General features: G+C 43.6%; 1 protein-coding gene across 1 annotated transcript; it reads left to right on the top strand.

Moving 5' to 3' along the window:
* The first annotated feature begins 416 nt into the window (after positions 1-416).
* htr1d (5-hydroxytryptamine (serotonin) receptor 1D, G protein-coupled) lies at positions 417-23,163 on the top strand. Its single transcript, XM_036542390.1, has 2 exons — positions 417-569; positions 21,014-23,163. The coding sequence occupies exon 2, from the start codon at positions 22,020-22,022 to the stop codon at positions 23,154-23,156; it is 1,137 nt and encodes a 378-aa protein (XP_036398283.1). The 5' UTR covers positions 417-569; positions 21,014-22,019; the 3' UTR covers positions 23,157-23,163.
* The last annotated feature ends 385 nt before the right edge of the window (positions 23,164-23,548 follow it).

Consider the following 23,548-nt stretch of genomic DNA (forward strand, 5'->3'; position numbering starts at 1 on the left):
TAAACAAGAGCTGATCAGTTGAGGAGGAGCATAAAAACTTTGTTTTGAGTTTAGCAATTCACCAAAGCTCCAGATACAGATTGTAACCACTGGAACGGCGCTGGGAATCAGTGGGAAGCCGTATTACCTACAGCTGTGACAGTAACAAGTCCGCACGCCTCTCCTGTGCAAGTAGGTATATAGCGGCTGTGCGGGACAGTGCAGCCCCCAGTTCACGTTCCATTTCTATTTCGAGTCTTCATCGAGGGAACGCTTTTTCCACTGGAAAACGGGACTGCAGCATTCCAGAGACATCTGTCTTTATAAATGAAAGTGCTCAGTCAATTTAAGTCACTCGGGTGATTGTTCTAAACTAATTTTTTTTTTTCCTGCATCTTCCAACTTGCACTGCTTTTGAGTGTTAAGACTTTCCTGTTTGCATGCTCTGTAGCTGGAGATACTTGCTGTGAATTCCATTCTACAGAGCAGTGTGTATCTTGCGAACACTTAGAAGCCTGATCATGGATTTTGTATGGAAAGACGTTTCTCAGTCGCTACAAGAATAGTAGTGCACTTTGCGTCGAGCAAAGGTAAGTCTTCATTTTTTCTTTAATGTTGTAATGTGTTCTTTAAAATTCTTTGCCTGTGACTTGATTATATTATTAATATTGACATGATCTTAAAAGCGTTCATTGCAGCTTGTTGATCTTTCAACAAGAAAATGAGCCAATCACTCAACATGAAAACCAAGCCTGTTCCATTTTCAGAGTTATTGTTATTGTCTCCATTTGGATTGTATAATTTTGAGCTGAATAGGGAAGCACAGTACACATCAACGGTTCGGGTCACATGGAAGTTCGAATAATGTTGATAAAATGTTTTCATTTAGTTTGTCTAAGCATGTATTGAAACGCGATGCTCTCCAGTAAGACAAGTAATTGCATGCACTCAGACGCACCAGCATAGTGTGCAAAATAGACGATACGTGTCTTTTTGCGCAACTGAAGAAGAGTATTAAAAGGATAAAACTTATTAGAAATACGTTATGGGGTTGTAATAGTGTATAATAACTGAAAACGTAATGCATTGCAAAAGTGGCTTATAAATATGTCCAACAAGATCTGCAATTAAACTCGAAATCATTGACATGAACGTGTGGCGGGGAGCCGCTGGTGCTGTTAATGTTGTGGAGCCGCTGTGCGTGGAAGAGCGCAGGGTTGCGCGCGGCTTAAATGCACGTGCACTGCCACCACACGTGTGACGTTCTCGGTATGATGCAGATAAGACATGAAAAATTCGCAATAAGCGCTGCGATTCATCACGGATGCGTTCACTATAACAGTTTCATCTGGTCTTATCGTCAAGCGGCTGTTTTGAATAATTAATTTAAATGAAACAAACCAAAACCGTGCAGCTGCATTAATGTTTTCAGAATACGACTGAGAAATATATTTATCTAATATGATACAACATGGTGATTTGCTGTGCAACAGAGTCATATTATCATCATCACCATCATCACCATTTATCATGTTTTCCGGCACGGGCCGTCCATTCAGTTCAGCCAACAATATTTTTTTGAATTTGTTGTTTAGAGTATGGCATCATCACTCCACCTATTGATGAAGGTGGCTGCAAGCCACAGTGGCTGGGGTGTACAGGTTTGAATCCCCTGTGGATTCCACATTACACTGTTGGTGGAGGATGACTGTGCCTCATTACAGTGATCCAGTGCTGCCTCTGGCATCCTAAGGCATGCACTGTTGGTAAGCGAGGACGGGGTAGGAATAACTCCTGGAGCATTGCATGACAGTACTTTATTCTTGGTGCACCGTTTCTCCAGCTTGTGGTGCCCACAAACACTGATAAAGGTTTAGTTAACCCAGTCCTAATTCTCTCGCTATTATGCGCAAGGCTGAAACTGATCCAGATGAGTGCTTTTGGGAATCATCTATTTGCTCCTTGTCTGCAGGGAGCTGCTGAAGGCTGAAGAGACCCTTCCGTGGTGCTATGTGTAGACCAGTAACACACAGACCATCAGCCAATATGTCACCCTCATGACGATGTTAATGATTCCTTATAGTGTGTTCCCTAACAAGGTCTCAGAACTCTTTATAGAGAGAGAGCAAGGAAACCTCAGCTACCCTCAACCTCCCTTAAGCACCCACACTGGTGATGTACGGCAGCCATTTTACCTCCAGAATACCTATTTATATGTTGCATCATGTGCACAGTGGTAGGGCAGAGGGGCTAGGGTCCCTGCTAAACCATGCCCTCTATTACATTTGAGCCCCTGCGCCCTAGAGAGACTGTGCACAGTCCTGCTTAGGTTGAGGAAAAAAGGAGGGTGATGTTATCAGTTAAAAAAAGATATGAACTATTATATACAAAAAAAACATCTGCTCAATTTGTAAAGTGGTCTGTGAGATTTGCAATAATGAAAGGGACCTTGGACCTTGGCTCCTGCAAGAGATGGAACCTCAGACAACACAGTGTCTTCAGCACTTTATAGGGAGATTGCTTCTCACACATTGTCACAAAAGCAATGCATGAAGCCCACGTATGAAAGGTTATATTATTATAAGCACAGAAACTGCAAATTGGTTCTGGATTCATAATACCATATGGAAACCTCCATAGTTGTGATTCAGAGTCCCTCATCCAGTCAACAAGGCTTATTAAATATATGCTGCTGTCAATTAAATCTTTTTTATAGCCCATCACATTCCATTTGGCAGGGGAGTCAGAAATGTAGATGGAATAAATCTACCAAGATGGATCCATCTATTATTGGTGTTTGCTCATTAAGCTCAAGCAAAGCTATCTAACCACAAAGTAATATAGGTAGTTAGAACAAGAAATCTTTTTGTTTTTTTTTTTTTTCCACCGTGCATAAAGATTCAGCTCTTAGGGGTGGTGCTGCACAGCAGAGTGATGTCTTCCTTGTGTTTGAAGGACGCAGGTTCTGTGGACCTGTTAGGTATCATGTGATCGATTTCAAACGCTCAAATTTAAATGAGGGGATTAAAGTGAAGGGTTCTGTTAAGCGGGGGTAAGCTCAAGTATGAGGGCAGTCGGCAGGCCCTGCAGCTATTATGGTTCCCCACGGTGTTCGGGGTCAGCTGCTGAGCTGAGGAATTGCACGTGATCGTCGCCAGGGGAAACATCTCTTGGAGGAGCAGAGGTTCGACCTCTGGTGGTGTTTCCAAGGTCAAGAACTCTTTCTACATGGACTGTGCCTCCAGGCCTACAACACAACCAGGAAGCTTGGGTGGCCTAGAGCAGTTGTTTATTGTGACACTGTGGTCCATAAGGCTGCATGTGTGTGTATTGTTTAATGGTACAAAACTTGCATAAGCTGTTGATTTTCCATGTTGTTTCTGAAACTCAGAATAACCATTCAGCTGTAAAAGTAAGGGGAGGTCACTCTGAGTGACATGAATTTGGCCACAGTCTGTCCCAATTAAAAGGAGTTGTTTATGATAACAACACAAGCACAAAGCATTTTCTTTCTGTTGGATAGACGTGGAGAGAGAAGTCAAAGACAGCAGTTTGTGTTTGACAAAGATTGTTGCAAAGATGTGACAAAGAGAAATGATAAAGTGTAAGACAGAGAAATCACTGTGAAGAAACGTCCAAAGGGAGGTGTGGGGCACTGTGCAGTTCAACCCCCTCATCCTGATCACTCCAAGCGGCATTGTTTAGAGACAAATTTATTTGGGATCCTATGAATATGATTGATAGATTTCCATAAATATCACTGCATTTGTCCTAAATTATGATATATGAGTAATAAACCACTCTTTATGAATACCATTTACAGCAGCATGCCTATGATTGCACATGAGAGAGATAAATAGCAACAATAACAATATTAATAAATATAGCTGCGAGCAGCAATTACAGGGGCCAAGCGCAAGCAAAAAAAAAATATATATATTTTAATGCCTTTATCCCACTTGTGAAGATAATTCAGCATGTCTCTCAGCAAGATTTAAAGCAACGTTGTGACTTCAGAGTTGTGTATCTTATTAACTGCACCACTAAACAGGCTACACAAGCTGTACATCCAAAGAGGAAGAGTAGTGAGGAATTACCAACCAGATTTGGTGTCAGTTCCATTTCAGTTCAGTCAATGCAGGGAGTGAATTTCAGAAATTCAGTTAATGAGTTGGAAATTAGTGGACATTTTCTGTGGAGATTTTTTGATTAATGAATTGAATTAATCAACTAGAATTCAAACTGCCAGATTTATGGCCTTATAACTACCCTTACAATTTGACTCTAGCAGCCAAGTTACTTTACCTTTGAAACCTCTGATTAACACATTTAATAAGGGGCTGTCAAGAGATTACACATGCCAATGTTGAAGCACCTCTGTGCAGCAGTTCATGAGGAGATGTTTCCTGAAAAATACTAATGCTAGTGATGATCATATTTACACTGGATTACATTAACATCTGGAATGTTGATAATGCCTGGCAAATGACATTGATGGTGAAAGATATTTTCTCATTTGCAAATCATGTATATACCACTGCAGTCATTTTGGCTATGGCCAGACATGTTTTTTCAACTTAACATGAGGATGTAACAAACAGATGTATGAGGTTAAATAGATGAGATGTACCAAGATTTGTACAAGTCAGATTGGTGGTTTATGAGATGCTGCAGTTGATATGGTTTTTCAGACCTGAGAAAATTAACACATTATGTGGTGGAACCAGCTAATGTGAAGGACAAGAATGTATGTTATGGCAAAAGGAGTATGTGTGCAAAGTTTTAGACTTCTTTGACAGACTAGTGATTTAGTGAAAAAATGATACAAATTTTAATGAATCATTGAAAATGGCAACTTCAGTTAACTGCCGTATCGTCACCATGTGTCTGATAAACATCACACTTATACATTTGGCAGAGATCCTACCCACCTTCCAAATTTTGTGAGTTTTTACGCAGTCAGTATGGAAGATAGCGGAATACAACTGCGGCTACTGACAAAAATACCAATAAAAGCAAAAAAACCGATTTCCAGCACCTTCAGTCCCTTAATAACAACATATAATGACAACATGTTTTATCGGTAAAGTGCCCTTCTGAAACCCTGACTCACTGAAATGATATAGGAAATCTGTTTTACAAACTGCCTTCCAGTGCAGAAATAACTGAGTAAATGTGATCGGACAGCCTGTATTTACACGCAGTAATAACAGTTTCATAGTTTTATTCATATTGATTTTTCTTCTTCAAAGTGCTCTGTAACCTTGCGTTAGTGAGCACCTGCTGCTTCCAGGTGCCGAATTCCACCTGTCATTTCCCAAAGGAGAAATTGATGGATTACAGCAGTTGCCAACATTTTAGTGCCATGTGTTGTTTTGTGTTGCAAATCTGAGTGTCTGGCTTTGACACTATGCAGTCCAAATCCTCTGTCTGACATAATCCACCCCATGTTTTAGAGAGTCCCATGCACCTCATACTAACAGACAACATCTAGTATAGTCACATGTAATACGCCTTCATCAGTGAGGCCACCTCTATGCACACAATTCGCTCTCTCCCCCCTCACACGTCACCAGTTCTTTTCGATGTCTGTATCCTTTTAATGTGCATGATCTCCTGGGAGGGATTTACTGAGAAAGTCACCTGCCCCTGCTTTGCCTCTGCCCCCATGCCTGTGCCCCTGGCTGAATCACTTGGTGGGATTCCTAATGCCTTAAACTGATGAAAACATCAATCAGACCAAAGGAAGGACAGTGAGGGAGACAGGGGCCTCTCTAAGCGTCTCTTCCTTTGAAAGAGTTTGCGTTCTCCTTTTAAAAGCACACAGTGTTAGAAACATGGTGGGGCTCCCCTCACAGCTCTGTTCACAGGGTCTGCCTTGAGATGAGGCATCCCACTTACGTTACATTTACGTTTAGTCATTGGGCACATGCTCTCACCCAGAGCAACGTAACGAAGCTAAACATACAGAAGTGCATGCAATAAGGCCATGATCTAAGTGCTATGTATGAAAACCTATCAATCTTTTTTTTTTCTCATCATAAATGTCAACAAGCAGTGTCAAAGTGCGATAATAACATTCTGTAATATACTTTAAAAGGCTGATGTGATAGAAAAGGTGTAATTGTCAGAACTAGGCAAGGACGCCAAGGTGCAGTCTGAAGAGTTGGGTCTTCAGTCTGGTGTGAAAGCTGGCCAGGGACTCCGCTGTCCTGACAGTTATCATAAGATCATTCCATTACATGGGAGGCAGAACAGAACTCCCAGTTATTCTCTGTCCCTTGCAGTGTGTAGGTGGCTGGCTCTCATCTCCATATTCCACTAATAAAGCACTCCTGTGATAAGAGGACACACTGATTTTGTGATATTGGCACAGTCTGCACTCAAAGCTTGTCAAGTTGGGGGGGGGGAGTGTTGGCAGGTGTTAAATTATGCTATTCGTGAATCACATTTCCATCACAAAAACAATTGTATTTTTATTTGTTTATATAAATTTCAGTATCTCTTTTGCCATTTCAGTGAAACATCCCCTGATCAGCTCTTAGGGTGATGACAAACATCATGACATGTGCATGGTATATGACATATAAGTGCATCAAAACCTCCCTCTGTTCACATATATCCCATTGTTGCACACACATTACACTCCAAACACCGCAGACTGTTAATCTCCCTTGCACTCCCACCACAGCTCAGCTGCACACTGCCTACTACTGTAGGCTATTTTGTGATAGCTCTCAGCCAAGAAAGTTCATTGTCACAGGGTTGCCATAAATATTTCAGCAGCACTATTACACAGATGAAAGGTCTCAGATATTCTGGGAGAGAGTTAAGAGAGCAGAAGTATGCAGTGGTGGTTAAACAACCTGCACTCTGGTCCTCAGGATTATTGATTCAAATCTAGGTCAGGACCCTGCTGTTGTACCCTTGAGCAAGTTACCTCACCCCATTTAAAAATTCAGGTCTATATTTCAATATGTTGCATGCAACAGGAGAAAAAACTGAGAACAGTGCAATGGAATGATGGTAAGGGTTCCTGCTAGGCAAAAAAGGTGATGTAAAGAAGAGCTAAAACACCACTGCTCAGGATGGGCTGCACATTAGGTTGATCAATACTCATAACTCTGTGCTTAGTGTCCGGAGTCACCTCAATGATACGGCAGTGCTAATATGTCAGGATCAGTAGTGACATATGCAGTTGCTGTTGAAGCAGATCACCTTAGCCCCTTAGCTGTCCGGCAAGGAGTAAACAGAGCCCACTCAGGCAGAGAGGCAGGAAGCAGAACAGTGACACCTGTCAATCAGCTTCAAACACCGCTGACGCACTCTGGTAGACTGTGACCCCATGTCTGTGGTAGGAAGTCAGTGCACAGTGAGATAAAAGCTAGAAGGTCTGCTAAAAGACAGCAGAGAATATTTCACTGTACACTCTATACCAGTTGTGCATGTAAATGGAACTTTTCAAACCTCTTAAAGCAAGATCTTTATTTGATGTTACTGATTTGGGCCAGCGTTCACAATGACAAGAAATCTCCATCTCAGCAGAAGAAAAAAAAAATCATAGTGGAATTTAAAAGGGGGGAGAACGAGAGAGGGAGGGAGAGAGAAATAAAAAGAGACAAAGAAAGAAAGCATAAACCTGCAATTATCTTTCCACAGACTCTGTAACCCCTGCACATCCCCTGATCCACCTCTTCTCGTCCTTCAGAGTGAGAGCTCACAGGCAGCTTTTTTTCATGAGAAATTGTAGCCGAACTTGTATGTGTGTTTGTCCACATTTATGTGAGCATGTCTATGTGTGTGAGTATGAATGAGTGTATGCATATGTGTGTGTGAAGGAGTTAGTGTTTGTATGTGTGTGCATGTGTTTCAGCGAGTGTATGTGAGTGTGGTTATGTTTATGTGTGTACGAGTCATCATATGAGTGAGTGTGTGTATTTCCATGTATCTGTGTGTGCGTGTGTGGGTGTATATGTGCGTGTTTAGAGGGACACATATTACATGATTTATCTGCATGTTCCTGGATGTTGCTGTCTTTAATCTTCATGTTGATTAGCTTGTATACCTACTTTCTGAGACAGCAGCTGGCCTCACTTCATCCCTCTTGGCTCTCCACCTCCTAGTCAGTACCAGACTCTCACCCCCTGCCCCCAGAGGCCTACTGCACCAGCACACGCAGATACAGCTCAAATCACAACATGCCTGCTCCTTATTGATCAGAGGGGGCCCAGGTGTCCCAGTTTAGTCAGGACTTGCCCTAGTTTTCAATCCTACAGCTTTTCTATGCCTTACCCACTGAAAAAGTGAGCAAAACATAAAAATGAAACAGCACTGAATAGTATTGACTTGGATTATATTCCTTTTCCCTCTGTCTCTAATTTAAAATACAAGTGATTCTGTGACATGATACGTCTCCTGTCTCTCATTTTGTCAATACTTTTTTAGCATTTCTGTTATTCCTTCTGAATAATTAGTCATCCAATATTGCAGTGACTGTAGATTGAGTTTCCCAACTCTCAGAAAGCAGGAGTGCGAGTTGTTAGGTTAGGAAGATTTCCATGGGTAATTTGCTTTGTAGTCGTACCCCGTCTACAACCTGCACTGACTCCACAAATGTAGGAAGTGGGGTGAAGGCCATATGCTGAGCATAATGGTCTTAAAAGCAGAAAATATCAAAGTGCACAAGATGGGTGCAGGAGTGCTTTTGAACCACTTTGCTACTGAGTGACTCTGTTGGGGATTGAACACACAACTGACTGGTTGCAGGAAGAGCACTCTATTGTCATTTGTTCAATTAACAGACTCATTTCACCACAGTTTGGATTGCTGTGTATTCTAACGTATTGTCTGGTTATACATTCTAGAACAGTCATTTTTTTGGAATGCTTGTCTCCCCAAAACTTTTGCTGGAATTGCCAACTGGACATTACACTCAACTCACCATGACAGCTTCTGCGCTCATTCAAGAGCACTGCAGCAAAACAAATGCAACAGCCAACAGCTATTTTTCCGCTATTGTAGCTCCCACAGAGCACCACAGTTAAGGGGATGCTGATGGGAGGGTAATTAGTTGCAGAGTGCATGAGGCTAGGCAGTGAGACGGGGAGACCCTGTTCACATACCCACCCCTGCCCCGGTAGAACAAAGCCAGTTTGGTCCATCACTGCGGGCTCCTGATCGCTGTGGGCTTTCGGACACTTTCGGCTGACGCCATGGCTGGGATTGAACTTGAGATGTGCGCCTTGCTAACTGAGCCACTTGGGAGCCCTTCAGTTTTTCTTAACTCGTTCCTGAGATATGACACCTGTCCCCCTCCCAACAGTTCATACCTGCAGCCCTTTGTTGATGTGGCTGCTCCACACAACAAATTTGCAAGCCAGGAGTTTTTGTCATTCCTCAGATTGCGTGCTGGATTGATGTAGCTAGTTTCTCTTTCTGTTCATCGCGATGGAGCTCGCTCTAATATTACGCCCAACGTCAGGCTCTTCATATCCCATATGCCCGTTTTTAGCTCTTTGTGGTTCACCCGCAGTAAATGGCCCCTAATATACCCTACTTTGTTCCTAATTTTCTCCAGAAGAATACAGGCCAACATCTTATCCCTCTGTTCAACTATCTATAATTCATATGAACATGTAACAGCCATATGAGATATTTATTACCTCCAAAGTGTATGTTGTATGAATGCTCTATCGGCAAAGTAATACAATATGCCTATGCCTTTACTATTTTATGTCTTTTGTTCCTGTGCCTGGAGGTGTTCTCTTTGTGTTGTAATGTGTCGAGTATACAGAGCTCACAGAGTGCACTGTAGTCATCTGCTTGCACAAACAGTGCATTAGCAAACATCTGCTGAAGCTCTGCATGCAAAATACACAGTGCATGCAGCAAAGCTTATTGATGATTTGTACTTGGCTACTGAGCTTACAGTTTAGCGGGTGCCTTGGTGGGTAACACCGTCTCTGAGCAGAGACCTCTCCCCTCTCCCTCTCCTTTCTCAAAATTGCTTCTGACACTGCAGTGTCCTTCCTCTCTCCAGTGGATTAGCAATGCATGGATACTTGATTTTAGACTCCCCCCTGCAATGTCAGCCATTTTTACAATCTCAGTGCGAGCCCCTGAAGCATGTTTTAACTGGCTGCGCTGGACCCATAAAGCCATGGATATTTTCACAGTGTTTCTATCATTTCATTGGATTTCAGCTGAAATGAACAGTGATCCAGCCAGATCCCTCCAGGGGCTCTAGTCCCAGCGTACACAGTGAGGTTCTGTCAGATCTCCATTGATGTGGAGATATATATGAAACAGCAAAAGAATTTCAAATGAGCCTATTTTTTAAAGCAAAGCCAAACAAAACAATCATTCTGCTCCATGGACCCCTACTTCGGCAAAGGTAAGAAACAACTTAAGTGTTTTTATAATTGTAAACTAAATGGGGCTCCCAAGTGGCTTGGTGAGTTAAAGCACTTGCACAGAGTGCAGGCTAAGCCTCATTTTCTGGCATCAAAACAGGCAGCATCATCTGGAGGCAATGACCAGGAGCCCACAGCAGCAGAACAAATAGGCTTCATTCCACTGGGCACAGGGGTGGGTGGGTGTCTCGGTTGTTTGGATGGTTTTTATGGTGAGACAAGCTTAATGTATAATTAGCAACTCCAAACTGGGTGCAAGAGAGGAAAATGTGTGAAGAAAAATACCTGCCAAAAACTGAATTCCTTTAAACCTACTTTAGAACGGGCAAGCCCAATTCACAACAGCACAATAGCCCAACGATCAAAATCATGTCCCACGGCCAGAAAAGCTCATCATGTATCAAAATATTGGAAAAGCATGCCCATGAGTTTCGATTGGGGATGGGCCAAGGTCTAATAAAGTGAGTTTCTGACAGCAGAATGACACCCCAAGTGTAAAGAACTAAAGGGTGTTATCAGCGGGAAAATACAATAAGTAGTATTTCTCTGGAATTGTTTCTGTCCACTCCAACTCTCTGGTGTGAAAATTTGGCTCATAGGCTAGAATCATAGGCTAGAGTTAAGCAGTTCTCTTTGGGGGCTGTAGGCTGCTTATCATCATATCCTTGAGCAACAGTCTCCCTGGCGTCTTTACTGCGCTCCCCCCCATTCTTCTTGCTGCATCATTGGCCATGTTCCCATTAGAGGCACTACAGTCGATTCTCGAGGGCCCACGCAGAAAAACAGTCAATATAAAAAGGTTTATATTGCATTTAACCCTGAGAGCGTCAGATTTTCCGAATTCTGCTCGCTGAGAGAATTTATTGAGTTGACATGCAGAGCGGGTTAGCAGATAATGTGCCTTCACGCATAGGAAGGTGTAATGGAGGCATGGCCACTGATTTAGTGAACGATGCTGTGGCTGCAGGCAGGGAAATGAGATCCCGTGCTATAAAATCTAGAGCATGAAACTGACTGAGTCTCCACTGGTTGGTTGATGGAATGACAGGGATGCAGAGGGCTTACAGTGATCCTCTCCGTCTGCTCTGTGGTACTCAACATGCTGAAACTCTGACAGAGCGCCTATGACAAGTGCTGGGAAGAGCAAAGCCGCTGATTACCTCAGATGCACTAAAGGGCACGGATGTATACTGAGCCATCACTGTTGTAAAGCACAAAGTCTAACATGTTACATGCTGGCCAAAAATAAATTTCGGCGTGGTTCATGTTTCATGTGTAAAGAGTTTTATTAGACTGAAATCATGCATGCAGTAACTATGACGTTCAGCAATGTTTTAGGCTGGACCATTGATTCAAGGGAAAGGATGCAAGATTGAGCAGTCAGATCACAGGCAACATTTTGTGGCAAGCCTGAGGGTGTGGGAATGGCCCATGAGGCATTGAGAAATAAAATGGATCAAACTAGAACAGAAAATCCAATAAACCGAGGGTTATTTACAGGGGTGATGTATACATGGGAAATGGGGTTGACTGGAAAAAGAAAGGAAAGAAAAATCTACTTTCCACAATTCAGAGGTCTTAGCCCAAGTCCACAAATCAGGGTCAGTTCTGCTATCAAGTTCTTCATCCAAAAAAGGTCACAATCCAAAACAGTTGCAAGCCGAAACCATTCTATTCTATTCTATTCTATTCTATTCTATTCTATTCTATTCTTATCCCACTTTTCTCTTGTAGGTATTGTGCACCTTGTTGTAGTAGTTGGCCTCTTTTATCCAACACTTTAGGAAAATCAGTGAGCTTCAGGTGTCGTGGTTTAGGTCAGAAAATCCACATATAGCTGTAGGAACTCCCTTTATGACCCGGGGGTGGGGCCACTAAGTCGCCACATGCATCCCCTCAATTATTACTGATGTGGCTTGCCTTGTTTGCTGCCAGAGATTTTAAACCTGCCCATGTATTGGTATGAGCAGGCGATATTGTTCATTGTTATCAACTTTTCTTTTTTTTTTTTTTTTTTTTTTATAAAGAGGAAAAATTAGAAAAGAAACAAAAATTAATCAAACAATCAAGCAACAGGTGATGAGCCATTAATGATAAGGGCCACAGACACCTACTGTGAGCGTTCACCAAATCACAGACCACTGTCTGATGTCATTAGATCGACACAATCACCTACAGCTCCACTAATCAAAAAACTATAGGAGCATCTCCATACCTCTGCTCTAGATTTACTGAAACTTGCCTGAAGACATTTTTAAATTGTGAGTGCCCCCCACCCCACCCTCTACACCTGCAATTTAAGAATGATAATTGCTCATGAGTGTGGGGGATGAGTCTGGAGCTGAGTGTCACATGACGTTTGACCCTCAGGAAATCATGCACCTTATTAAAATAATTCATTTCTCATTTCATTTTATTTTCCATAACTCATTTCTCATTACGATAACTCATTTCATTCATTTCATACGTGTACGAAAAAATTAATCTCCCACTTATGAAGCAAATTGTTCTGTCAATTTCTTTATGCGCAAATGAGGAAGGATTTCAAATGAGGAGGGAGATTTACTGCTTAGTGCGTTAACGCTTGAAGTGTTGTACGTTACAGTCAGCGATAGGTTGCAATATAGGATGCTGGGGTCAGTGGTGATCACAATAAAAGAAGCGGTCAGGCATCTGCCTCCCTGCTCACACGTTTGCAGTAAGAAATATGTGCTTGTGTCAAGGAATTGCCTTGGTGAGTGTTGACTGCATATTTGTCAACCATGACAAGGAGCAATATGACACCCAGCCCCCGCCTACCCTTCTAGCACCCGCTTGCCCCTGCTGATGCCTCCTGTATCTGGGACTCATCATTATGTTGGCTGCTTGCTGCTCTGTTTGGTTGTTCTACCACTAACAAGACACAATTTGTAAACCCCAAAAATAACAACAAAGCCTCATCAATATTTACAGTGCTGTTAAATAATTTAAGGTCTTGTCACCGAACCACTCTGCGGGGGTTAAGGGTTACAGGGGATGCCTGTCGCCGCTGCTGCTGCTACTGCTGCTGCTGTATGATGTGTGATTGGGAGACTTGAAGCAGCTCTCCCTAGTTGTGAATGTGATTTATGTTCATCCTTCATGATTTTGATCTTAGTGCTGTTGTCCAGTGGTCAGTGGATTAATTGCATGCCCTGGCACTGGCATGATCAAGGCCACTTGATCAAATAGTCTATGGTGTGAACTGGTGACCGCAAAGAAAAAAGCCTCATATGGATGTAATACATCAATGTATGAAAAAAGACAGCATATTCTGACTATTCCTTCAATGTATGTGTGAAATCTTTGTTCTCTATACAACGTACAGGCAACTTTACACAAATGATAGTGCTGAATGTTTTTATATATCCATATGTGGAAGAGATGTATTTCTTTTTCCTAATGGTGTGTCCTGTGCAGGTGGCTTACAGTGGATGAGTTACAGTTTGGGTTGAGTGGCTCTGGGGCGCGCGAGGGGTTTGTTGTGCATGCACCACGCGGTGCTAATTAGCGCGTCTCTGTCGATGAGGCGCCAGAGGCGATGCCGCAGCGGGGGGGTTGTAGAAATACGGCAGAAAATGTGATCAGAGGCTGGATAGTGAAATCCGAGCGGTGGATTTCATTTAAGACCGGTGGGAACCACTGGCCTGCGAGAGCAGTGTTTTATGGGGAAAAACTGTCAGAGCCATGTTTGCTGATTGCCCAGAGTTTAAAACAGGTGGCTTTTTCCTTGGCATTGCTCCCCAGCACCGAAATGGGCTTTCATTACAAGTTATCATGTTTATAGCCCTGACAATTTCCACAAGGTTCTTCAGTAAACCTCTGGTGACCCACTAACGGACAGCCCCCCAGTTCCAAAGTGCAGGGGCGTGGCGCAGGGTTTCTGAGAACCCGAGGCCGAGCGCCCCTGTCCTTTGCTGGTGCGCGACGCTGCCAGCTCGTTGGCGGGTCTCCCGCTGGCGAGCGCCCTGCTGTCCGAGTTCGCTTGGGTGCTGCCCGCGGTCACACAAACATCTGCACAGGCTGTGTGCAGCAGCACGGGCAGGTCAAGTGGCACCACAGTTGCTTGGCAGCCAACGCAGACGCTGCCAACAAGAGTCTTTTATATTTACTACTGTAGCTCTCGGGCAGCCGTACTCATTTGTTAACATAGACTGGAAGGGATATACCAACAGAAAAATACCAGTGGAGCAGAAAAAAGACACATTAATTAATCTTTAACATTTTTAACAGTGTGCATTACATTATAACAGGAATTAAAATGCAGTTCAAGACACAGAGGAGTTGTGACTCTCTGTATGCCCTGCAGTGAAAGTCATAGAATTCCATCTGTGCAAATCATGCCAAATTTTCACCGCTCTGCCAGAAAGGGGCTGTAAGTCACTTATGCTGTTGAATTTGTGATCAGCTTTTGAACGTTTTAGATATGTGTCAAGATGTGTCAGGTCTGAGTATGTAGGTACAAGCATACCTGTCCATTTTGGCTATGCATTGTCTCTAGCTCTGTGGTTTATCTTATTCCTTTCTGATGTCTCTTGCTTTCATGTACACACACACAAACATACATACACACAAAGGCACACATAAACAAGCAAACATGGACACACGCTTGCATGCACACAGGCTCACACACACACACACACACACACACACACATACACAGTCCCTATTCATGATTAATCTTTCTTATGTCCTCCCATGTGGAATGTGCAGCCAAGACAAAGTTCCATATATCATAGGGCCTAGCATGTTCTCTGGATAATTATATCTCCTGCAGTAATTATCTTCCCATTTGTAATATATATGGCCGTCAAGTGAAATGGAGAAGCAGAGTATTCAGTTTCTTGCCCACTAATGAGGGGAAAGAGTATGGTTTCCCCTGTTTGAAATGTAGCAATCATATGGGTCTTACCGTCAGACCTTTTCCCAGATACTCCCAGATACCCAAATGCCCAGATGCCCAAAGACATAGTTACAAACAAAAAGTGGGGCTCCAACTTTTAATGTCAGAGCATTATACCATTTCCTAGGAATGCTGTTCTAGCATAGTAGGTTATATTACATCTTACAGGGGCACGTGTGTGCACAGAAGTGCAAGCCATCATGTTCTTGAATGTTTGCAAAGTATAGTCTCCTGAGATTCTGATTCTGATTGCAGCTGAAACAGCAAAGGGCAGTAACCCAGACCATTTTTTCCTAACCATCTAAACCTAGATCAAAACCACATGTTAGCCAGGAGAACTTCTGAATTCAGAAAGCACAACTTTTGTTTTTTTCATTTATATGAAACATGCAATCTGACCTTTAGTATCAATTGATCTTTGACTCCACCATTCAGAGTGTGCCCCCAAGTAGAAACACCTCAATACCCAGCATGCCTGAGTGACAGCGGGGCAGGGACAGGGAACAGAGTAGCCCCCACTACTCCATCAGGTAAAGCCTAAAAGCATGGGGTGGAGGAGAGAACTACAGACACAGACAGCCAAATGCATTTCACTACAACCTTAGTGAGGGTAAACAGATCTCCATATTAAAACACTGGAAGATATCAGTGTGTGGCATTGGAGGACTCAAAGTGCAGCCAATCAGCTGACATTGATGATGCTTATGGTTGCTTAACTGCACAGAATACCCTTCACGAAGCAGCTTCACTCTACGAGTGGGGCCCAGGAGGTCCACCTAGAGTGCAGGGGGTTTCTGAAGAGCTCCTCTACAAGGCCAAAGCATCCTGTTTCTCACGCGCACAGCCTGAGAGGTATACCAAAGTTTACCCTTGGGACCCCTTCCATGGAGGTTTGAGGGGTAAAGCTTTCACCTCTGCCTGTTACAGGTCAAAAGAACTCCTGCCTCTGATTTTACAGGTCAAGAACTTTTGAGGGTTACCTGTAAAAATCCAAGGTAGAGCAGCAGGTCAGAAGCAGGAAAGAAATATGAGCATGTTTGGTGTTAAAGTTGATTTAATCAATAAAACAGAAAATGATTCAAATAAAATGAAAAAGAAAATTAACAAGACTAATTCCACCCTCTGTGTGCTATGGCGTTCCATATAATTTGCATTTCTGCATTTAATGTACAATGTGCAATAATGAACCTCAGATTTTAGAAGTAACTGAGATATTGCCTGGTATAGTTACTGTTGTAAAATAACTTTGCTCACCCTAGACCAAGGCACTGTACTTGACTCTTAGCAGTAAATGCAACCCAGAATAACATTCAATGGTACAAGGTTACACAGTTAAGGTTAGGTATGTAATAGCATGGGTAATGCCTTTGAGTGCCTTTCACTGATATTGCATCCTAGTCACGTCCCAAGATGGTCCTACATTCCTTTCTAAAGGCGTTTACTCGAAAATCTCATCTTTGGGGCTTTTCTGTGAAATGAATTTGATTTACTGGTCCGCCCTCATAGCAACCATCCTCCCAAATCAGCTGGCAGGACATTTCTTTTCTTTAGTTTGCTGCAATCATTGAAGAAACCACTTTCCCCTCTAGTGGGAGTTATCACAAGGTGTTGCTGCAACCTTGAGTCAATTTCTCCCGTAAAGCAAAGGTTTCCTTTCTGTCCTTATCTCTGTCCATAGCTCTCTCTCCTTCTGAGAGAATTGTCCTGAATCTGTTCACGTTAGCGAGAGAGAACATACCTGGCAGGCTCACACTGTTTCCCTCTGGTTGTTACAGCTCTGAGTGAATGAAAGTGTTTAGAGGAATGTGACAGTAAAAATGCTCTCTGTAAACACAGATTATTTACATTTTTTTCTTTTTCTCCTTTCTTTTTTTCCTAATTCTTATTTAAATCTTACATCTAAACACAATTTTGTGCTTTGATGGATAAATACAAAAATTAAATAAAAACATTTTATATTACGGTTGCAAATAAAAAACACGGTTGATTCTGCTCTATTTTTTCAGCTGTTATTGTGTGCCCAAAACAGACTGCTCTGAGTGTGCCAGGAAACACTAATGAAAGCAACAGCACCAGATACAGCCAAACATGCTTTTGCTTGAATGTTTGTTTTTGTGTATGTGTGTGTTTGTGTGTGTGTGTGTATGAATATTGTTATACATGTGCTTGTGTGCATGCACGTCTGCATGAATGTGTGTTTTCCCTTATATGTGTGTGTATATGTGTGCATCTGTGTGTGTGCGTGTGCATGTGTGTGTGATGACCTGGACTGACATGAATCCCGCACTGCAGCAGTTTACACTGGGATCTGGCTCCCACACAACCCTTGACCTCACACGTGTGTTGTCATCCAGATTTCTGGTGCTCTCTCCTGATTATATGTTTGTATATTTAATGGATGGAATACCATAAACATAACACGGTACAGTGTACTACTGTTACAGTAGTCCCTCTGTCCAGGTATAACATTAATTTAAGGACAATTTGGACAAGACAAAATGAAGCTTGGCGACCGTTAAGAATGCACAGATCTATGGTAATTTAGTGATGGTTAATATCTGATGAACCCCATGCAAGTGATGGCACATTCTGCTAAGTCTGAGTCTGCAGGTGGCTTGTTTGGATAGGAGCCTCACTGTGTCCCCTTGGTTACCATACTTCTCACAAGCACCTGCACCATGTCTCCCTTAGGCAGTGACAAGCACGAATGTGTGTGTGTAAGTGTGTGTGTGTGTGTGTGTGTGAGTGTCTGTATTTTCTACCACCAAAGAAAAAATGCATTTTCTCTTTGTTGCTGTCTCCCCTCCTTTTTCTCCCTCTCTCTCTTGCCCCCATACCCTATCTGTCTCTCTCTGTCTCTTCCTCTCTGTCTCTGAGAGGGGCTGTGAAATCACACTCACCCCTCTGTGAAATTCTACATGAGACATGTCATCTTAAATTATTCGGAAAATTGCACTGTGCTTTTTTAGCGGACACACTAAAACACCAAAAAATATATAGTCATTATTCAAAGATCTGCAGTCTTATAGCCAATAAAGGAGTATGTGCTGGTATTCATACTGCGGTGCAAGTAACACCTTTTTTTTCTCCTCCACTGCATCATGGACAGTTCTCTCCTCGCATCATCACCCCTCTTAAAAAGGGGGACACATCACTGCAAGGGACGCATGAATAATAAATACTGGGCCTACTATTTTACAGTTTTGGAGAAGAATAAACAGTCCAGTCACTTGGGCTTTTATCAAGGATTGCTTATATCCTGGCCATTTTCCCTTCCATTCTCACCATGTTGCAAACATGCTGTTTCGCTGCTGCTACTACAATGCCACACCACTTACCAGTCCGTTAAGCCGAAGTAATAGAGGAGCTTTAAATCATTCTAGCGAGGCAAAACGCTGTGCAGCAAAATCTCACATGGATTTCTTTTAACATCTGTGCAGCGTGGAGCATCGCCGCCGTGTGCCCACAGTCAGATCCATGAAGGGCTGTAATGGAACAAAATTCTGGAATCATAGAGCCGTCGGTCCCGGAGTCAGCGGCTGCTCCACGCAACATCAACCCCCATCTGCAAGACCCGCAGAAATAATGATAATAAAATAACTCAGACAGTAATATACTATACTGTCTTCCATGCCTGTATTTGTACTTTAAAATTCATCATTTGTACTTGTGAACTATTACAACCACAGTTCTCATCACTGAGATTATTAATGACAGTATTAATAATAATAAAATGTACACGCTGTAACAGATACAGCAACACGTGTAACTCAACAGTTACACCTCTTGTATCTGTAGGCTAGAAGTTTAAGTCTGTTGAACTTAACATAATCAACATGTAAATTACAACATGTTCACTGATTCACAATTACACTTATCTAATTGTCTTAAGGCCACAGTGGTGCTCTTTGCTTGTAAGGTCAGGCAACTGAGGAGAAGGAAAAAAAAAACAACCTTTTATGCTGGAGGTGTCTCCGGGCATCACTGTGCAAGTGTATGACAGGTTATTTTAACCTCAAAGGCCCTGGGTAAACGCTTTCGCTGTTCTGTCATATTCCCTTACTCTCAGGCCATGTTCCAGTGGCTACAACCAGCTGGGGCGAGTCACAGGACCCGACAACCCCTGTAACTGTCACAGCCGAGACTCCCCACAGCCACCACTGTGGGGGCATCGCAAATCTCTGAGCAGACCAGCGACAAAAAATAAAACTCATTTGTTGGGCCAGAATCCTCTGCTGAGGATACATAAAAATAAACTTTATATCTAAGGGCAGGAATGTGGATATGCCTGTTAATCTGTCACATTGACGTGAAACGTCGGTTGAATATCTCTAATAAAGAAGGGCTTACGGGTTTAGAGACAAATTTGTAACTGTAATGTTGTCAGACTAATACAGAGTTTCCCAGTTTGACTGCTTTTTTTTGGTGTTATTTCATATTCATCTGTTTCATTTTTTAGCAAGCTAAAAGAGTTTGAATGTTTCCCTAATGAAACAGCAAATATTCTAAGCTTTATTTATGCAGTGACATTTACCACCATGCTGTTTAAGGTTTAACCTATCTGCATCATTTGAGAATGTCGCCGGTGCTGAAATGTGAACAGACAGGGTAAAAGCTTCAGAGAGACTGGTGTGTGCAGCAGTCAGGATAACATTTGGGGTGAAATTAGAAGCAGGATTTACATTTTGAGTAAAGTTTAGATTTATGGCTTACACAGCATCCCTTTGACGCCCTCCAGTTGGATCACGGGTTCAAGTCCAGGCTTTTACACCCAACAGCTGTGCCCAACAGATGTGGCAGCACAAATTCCGCTAGCAGTTGAAAGTGATCTGCCCGTTTGTGTCCGCGCGGAAATCTTGCTGTAAATTGCTTTCAGTGAAACTGCCAGCGAATTAAATGTTGTTTAGAGGCTGGAGGGGTAAAAAAGAAGCAGCAGTGGCGGTTGTGGTAGTTCCGACAGCTAATGCCAGGCCTTACGGATTCTTGTTATGTGGAATGATTGATGAATAAGCCTGTGGCAATTCGTGCAACCATAATTAAGGAGCTGTTCAAGCATACGCTTAGCACGTTCGGGGAGCTCAGCGGTGGGGGGGGGGGGGGGGGGGGACATGCTGCTTGCATGAGGAATAAAAGAGGCGGCAGTGTAGCATAGTGGTTAAGGAGCAAGACTCGTTGCCGGTTCGATCCCCCCTGGGACAGTCCAGTGCCCAGCAGCCTGTAGTAACCAGGGCCTCTCACAGACGCACTGTGAATTGCTTCTGTGTGGGAGTGAAGCTGGACTCCGGTGTGGGATGATGATTAGAACAGATAAAATAGATAACAAACATGTTATTTTGCATTTCATTATGGTTTCTGCCATCATAGGCTCACTGTCACACTGGCCTGCTTAAAAGATTCTAGTGTCAACCTTGCACATAAGAATATCATGTGTTAGTAGGTAGGATGTGAGTGCTAGGTAAAAGGCTGTGAGAAGTTAGCTAGTGTTATCTTAGAGAGGATGTTAGTGAAAGGTGTATGTGTGTGTGCGTGCATGTATGCGTGCATGTGTGTGTGTGCGCGTGCATGTAGTTAACACACAAATGTTGTAACCCTTGGGGTTTAGCAAAGGGGAAGATACATGTCTGAAGACAGATGTCTGTCATTTTGTGTTTTCTTTTCAGTAACCGGTGTTTTTGCTTCTCTCTGCTTTTTTTCCTCCCAGAACATTTGGCTGAATTAGAAGGAAGACGCTGACCCAGATTGCCTGCAAGCAAACGTCAAAAGGACGTCACGCCTGTGATACCCCACCTGTCTATCAATCTATATTTGGGCAGCTAATGTCCAAAACAAACCAACACCGGAAACTGTTGTGAAGCGTGTTATATGACACGTCCTGAAGAAGGGGTACCTGACTCCAGCCCTGCCCTATGGGAGGATGCATCTCCCCGCTGACCTCTTAAACTGTCCACTCAGCCTCTCAGCGCCTTCACTCTAATCACTTCTGAGATTTTCAGTCACAGGGTCTCAGTCCAATAGAACAACCAGCTGGCCTGACACCTTCTGGGACCAGAGTCAGGCATCACTGCTATAAAGTATTACAAAGGATCGCCCTGGCCTCAGGGGACTGACTGGGGCTCATATCTATAACTTGTAAATATTCCGGAGAGCTCCACAAACATATCTCTCCTTCCCAGACCAGAGACTGTTGATGTGGCCAGCTTGCGCATCCTCTCTCAAGGCATAAGTAGGAGGGTGAAGACAAAAAAGGAAAAGAAAAAAAAGAGGAAGGGAAATTGCATGACACCTAATGCATACAAGAAATACATTGTATCTATTTCTGAAACTTATTTTTGTGTAAATAAAAAGAAATTCTGTTTTAGGTGGCTGGAGATAAGTCTCAATGCCCTGTTCTATTTGGCATGATTGGGAGGGAGATAAGGACATCACGGTGATGAACCAGAGGGACGAGAACTGAATCCCAATCAGCTGCAAACAGCCCTGAGCCAGAGCAAGATCTGAGAGCAACACTGACATGGAGATTTTACAGGAAGGGAGCCTGTCCCAGGATTAGGTCTCACGATTCATCATTTCAAACAGATAACAAAGAGCAAGCAATGGACAGCTGCCAGCACGCTCAGACAAAAAATAACCCCAGGCCTGGTTTAAATCAAGAGAACTTCTGGTAAGGTTCTTTTCTATCTGTGAACGGAGGTGCAAGGGCTGCTGGGATGGATCCGGACAATAGTTCGGAGGACCTTCTCTATGATAATGCCACTGAGAGCCCAGTTGAGGCCCGATCACCCTGGGACGAGACCACTCTGCTGGGCCTCCAGATCTCACTCTCTGCAGTCCTGGCAGTGGTTACCCTGGCGACGGTGCTGTCCAACGCCTTTGTGATCACCACCATCTTCCTCACGCGGAAGCTGCACACGCCGGCCAACTTCCTGATCGGCTCGCTGGCGGTGACGGACCTGCTGGTGTCCATCTTGGTCATGCCTATCAGCATTGTCTACACGGTGAGCAAGACCTGGTCCTTCGGCCAGATCATGTGTGACATCTGGCTGTCCTCTGACATCACCTTCTGCACCGCCTCCATCCTGCACCTGTGCGTGATCGCGCTGGACCGCTACTGGGCCATCACGGACGCACTGGAGTACTCCAAGCGGAGGACCATGCGTCGGGCTGGGGTCATGATCGGGGTGGTGTGGGTCATCTCCATCTCCATCTCCATGCCTCCTCTTTTCTGGAGACAGGCCAAGGCCCACGAGGAGCTGACGGAGTGCATGGTGAACACCGACCAGATTTCCTACACGCTGTACTCCACCTTCGGCGCCTTCTACGTTCCCACTGTGCTGCTCATCATCCTTTACGGCCGCATCTACGTGGCCGCCCGCTCGCGGATCTTCAAGTCGCCCGCCTCGTGCGGGAAGCGCTTCACCACCGCCCAGCTGATCCAGAACTCGGCAGGGTCGTCGCTGTGCTCCATCAACTCCTCCACCGCCCAGGAGGGGAGCCTGCAGCCGGGAGGGGGCAGCGGCGGGTCGCCCATCTTCGTCAACAATGTGAAAGTGAAGCTGGCGGACAGCGTGCTGGAGAGGAAGCGTCTCTGTGCGGCTCGGGAGAAGAAGGCCACCAAGACTCTGGGCATCATTCTGGGGGCGTTCATCGTCTGCTGGCTGCCCTTCTTTGTGGGCACGCTGGTGATGGCCATCTGCAAGGACTGCTGGTTCGACCCCGTGCTCTTCGATGTCTTCACCTGGCTGGGCTACCTGAACTCCTTGATCAACCCCGTCATCTACACCGCCTTCAATGACGAGTTCAAGCAGGCCTTCCACAAACTCATCAAGTTCAAGAGATGCTATTAGGAGAGAAATCTGCGGATTTCGTAGGTTTTTTTTTTTTCTGGCTACTTTCCTCACCTCTCATTTAAAACTGGAATATTTGCCAATGCAATCCCTAAGCACCTTGCTGTGACATTTCTTCATATAGTAAAATAAAGACATGCACATTGTGATTAGTCATTGTACATTTCCGTACACTGGATCATCATTGTACAGATGACCATCATGGCTCTTTTTAAGTGTTTTCCTGATCAAAGTAGTGCATGGTAAAGAAAAAAAAAAACATAGATCTTTAGCTTACCCCCAAGGCCATTAACCTACTTTGGATCTTCAGCAAAGGAAGACCATCGTCTGCCTTACTTCCTTACTGTCCTCAAGATTTCAATTTTATTCATGGAGGGAAAAACTGAAATTGT

The sequence above is a fragment of the Megalops cyprinoides genome, chromosome 12 (genome assembly GCF_013368585.1).
Source record: "Megalops cyprinoides isolate fMegCyp1 chromosome 12, fMegCyp1.pri, whole genome shotgun sequence".
Classification (NCBI taxonomy): Eukaryota; Metazoa; Chordata; class Actinopteri; order Elopiformes; family Megalopidae; genus Megalops; species Megalops cyprinoides.

Coding starts and splice junctions, on each gene's coding strand:
- htr1d (XM_036542390.1), top strand. CDS start 22,020: ATGGATCCGGACAATAGTTCGGAGGACCTTCTCTATGATAATGCCACT.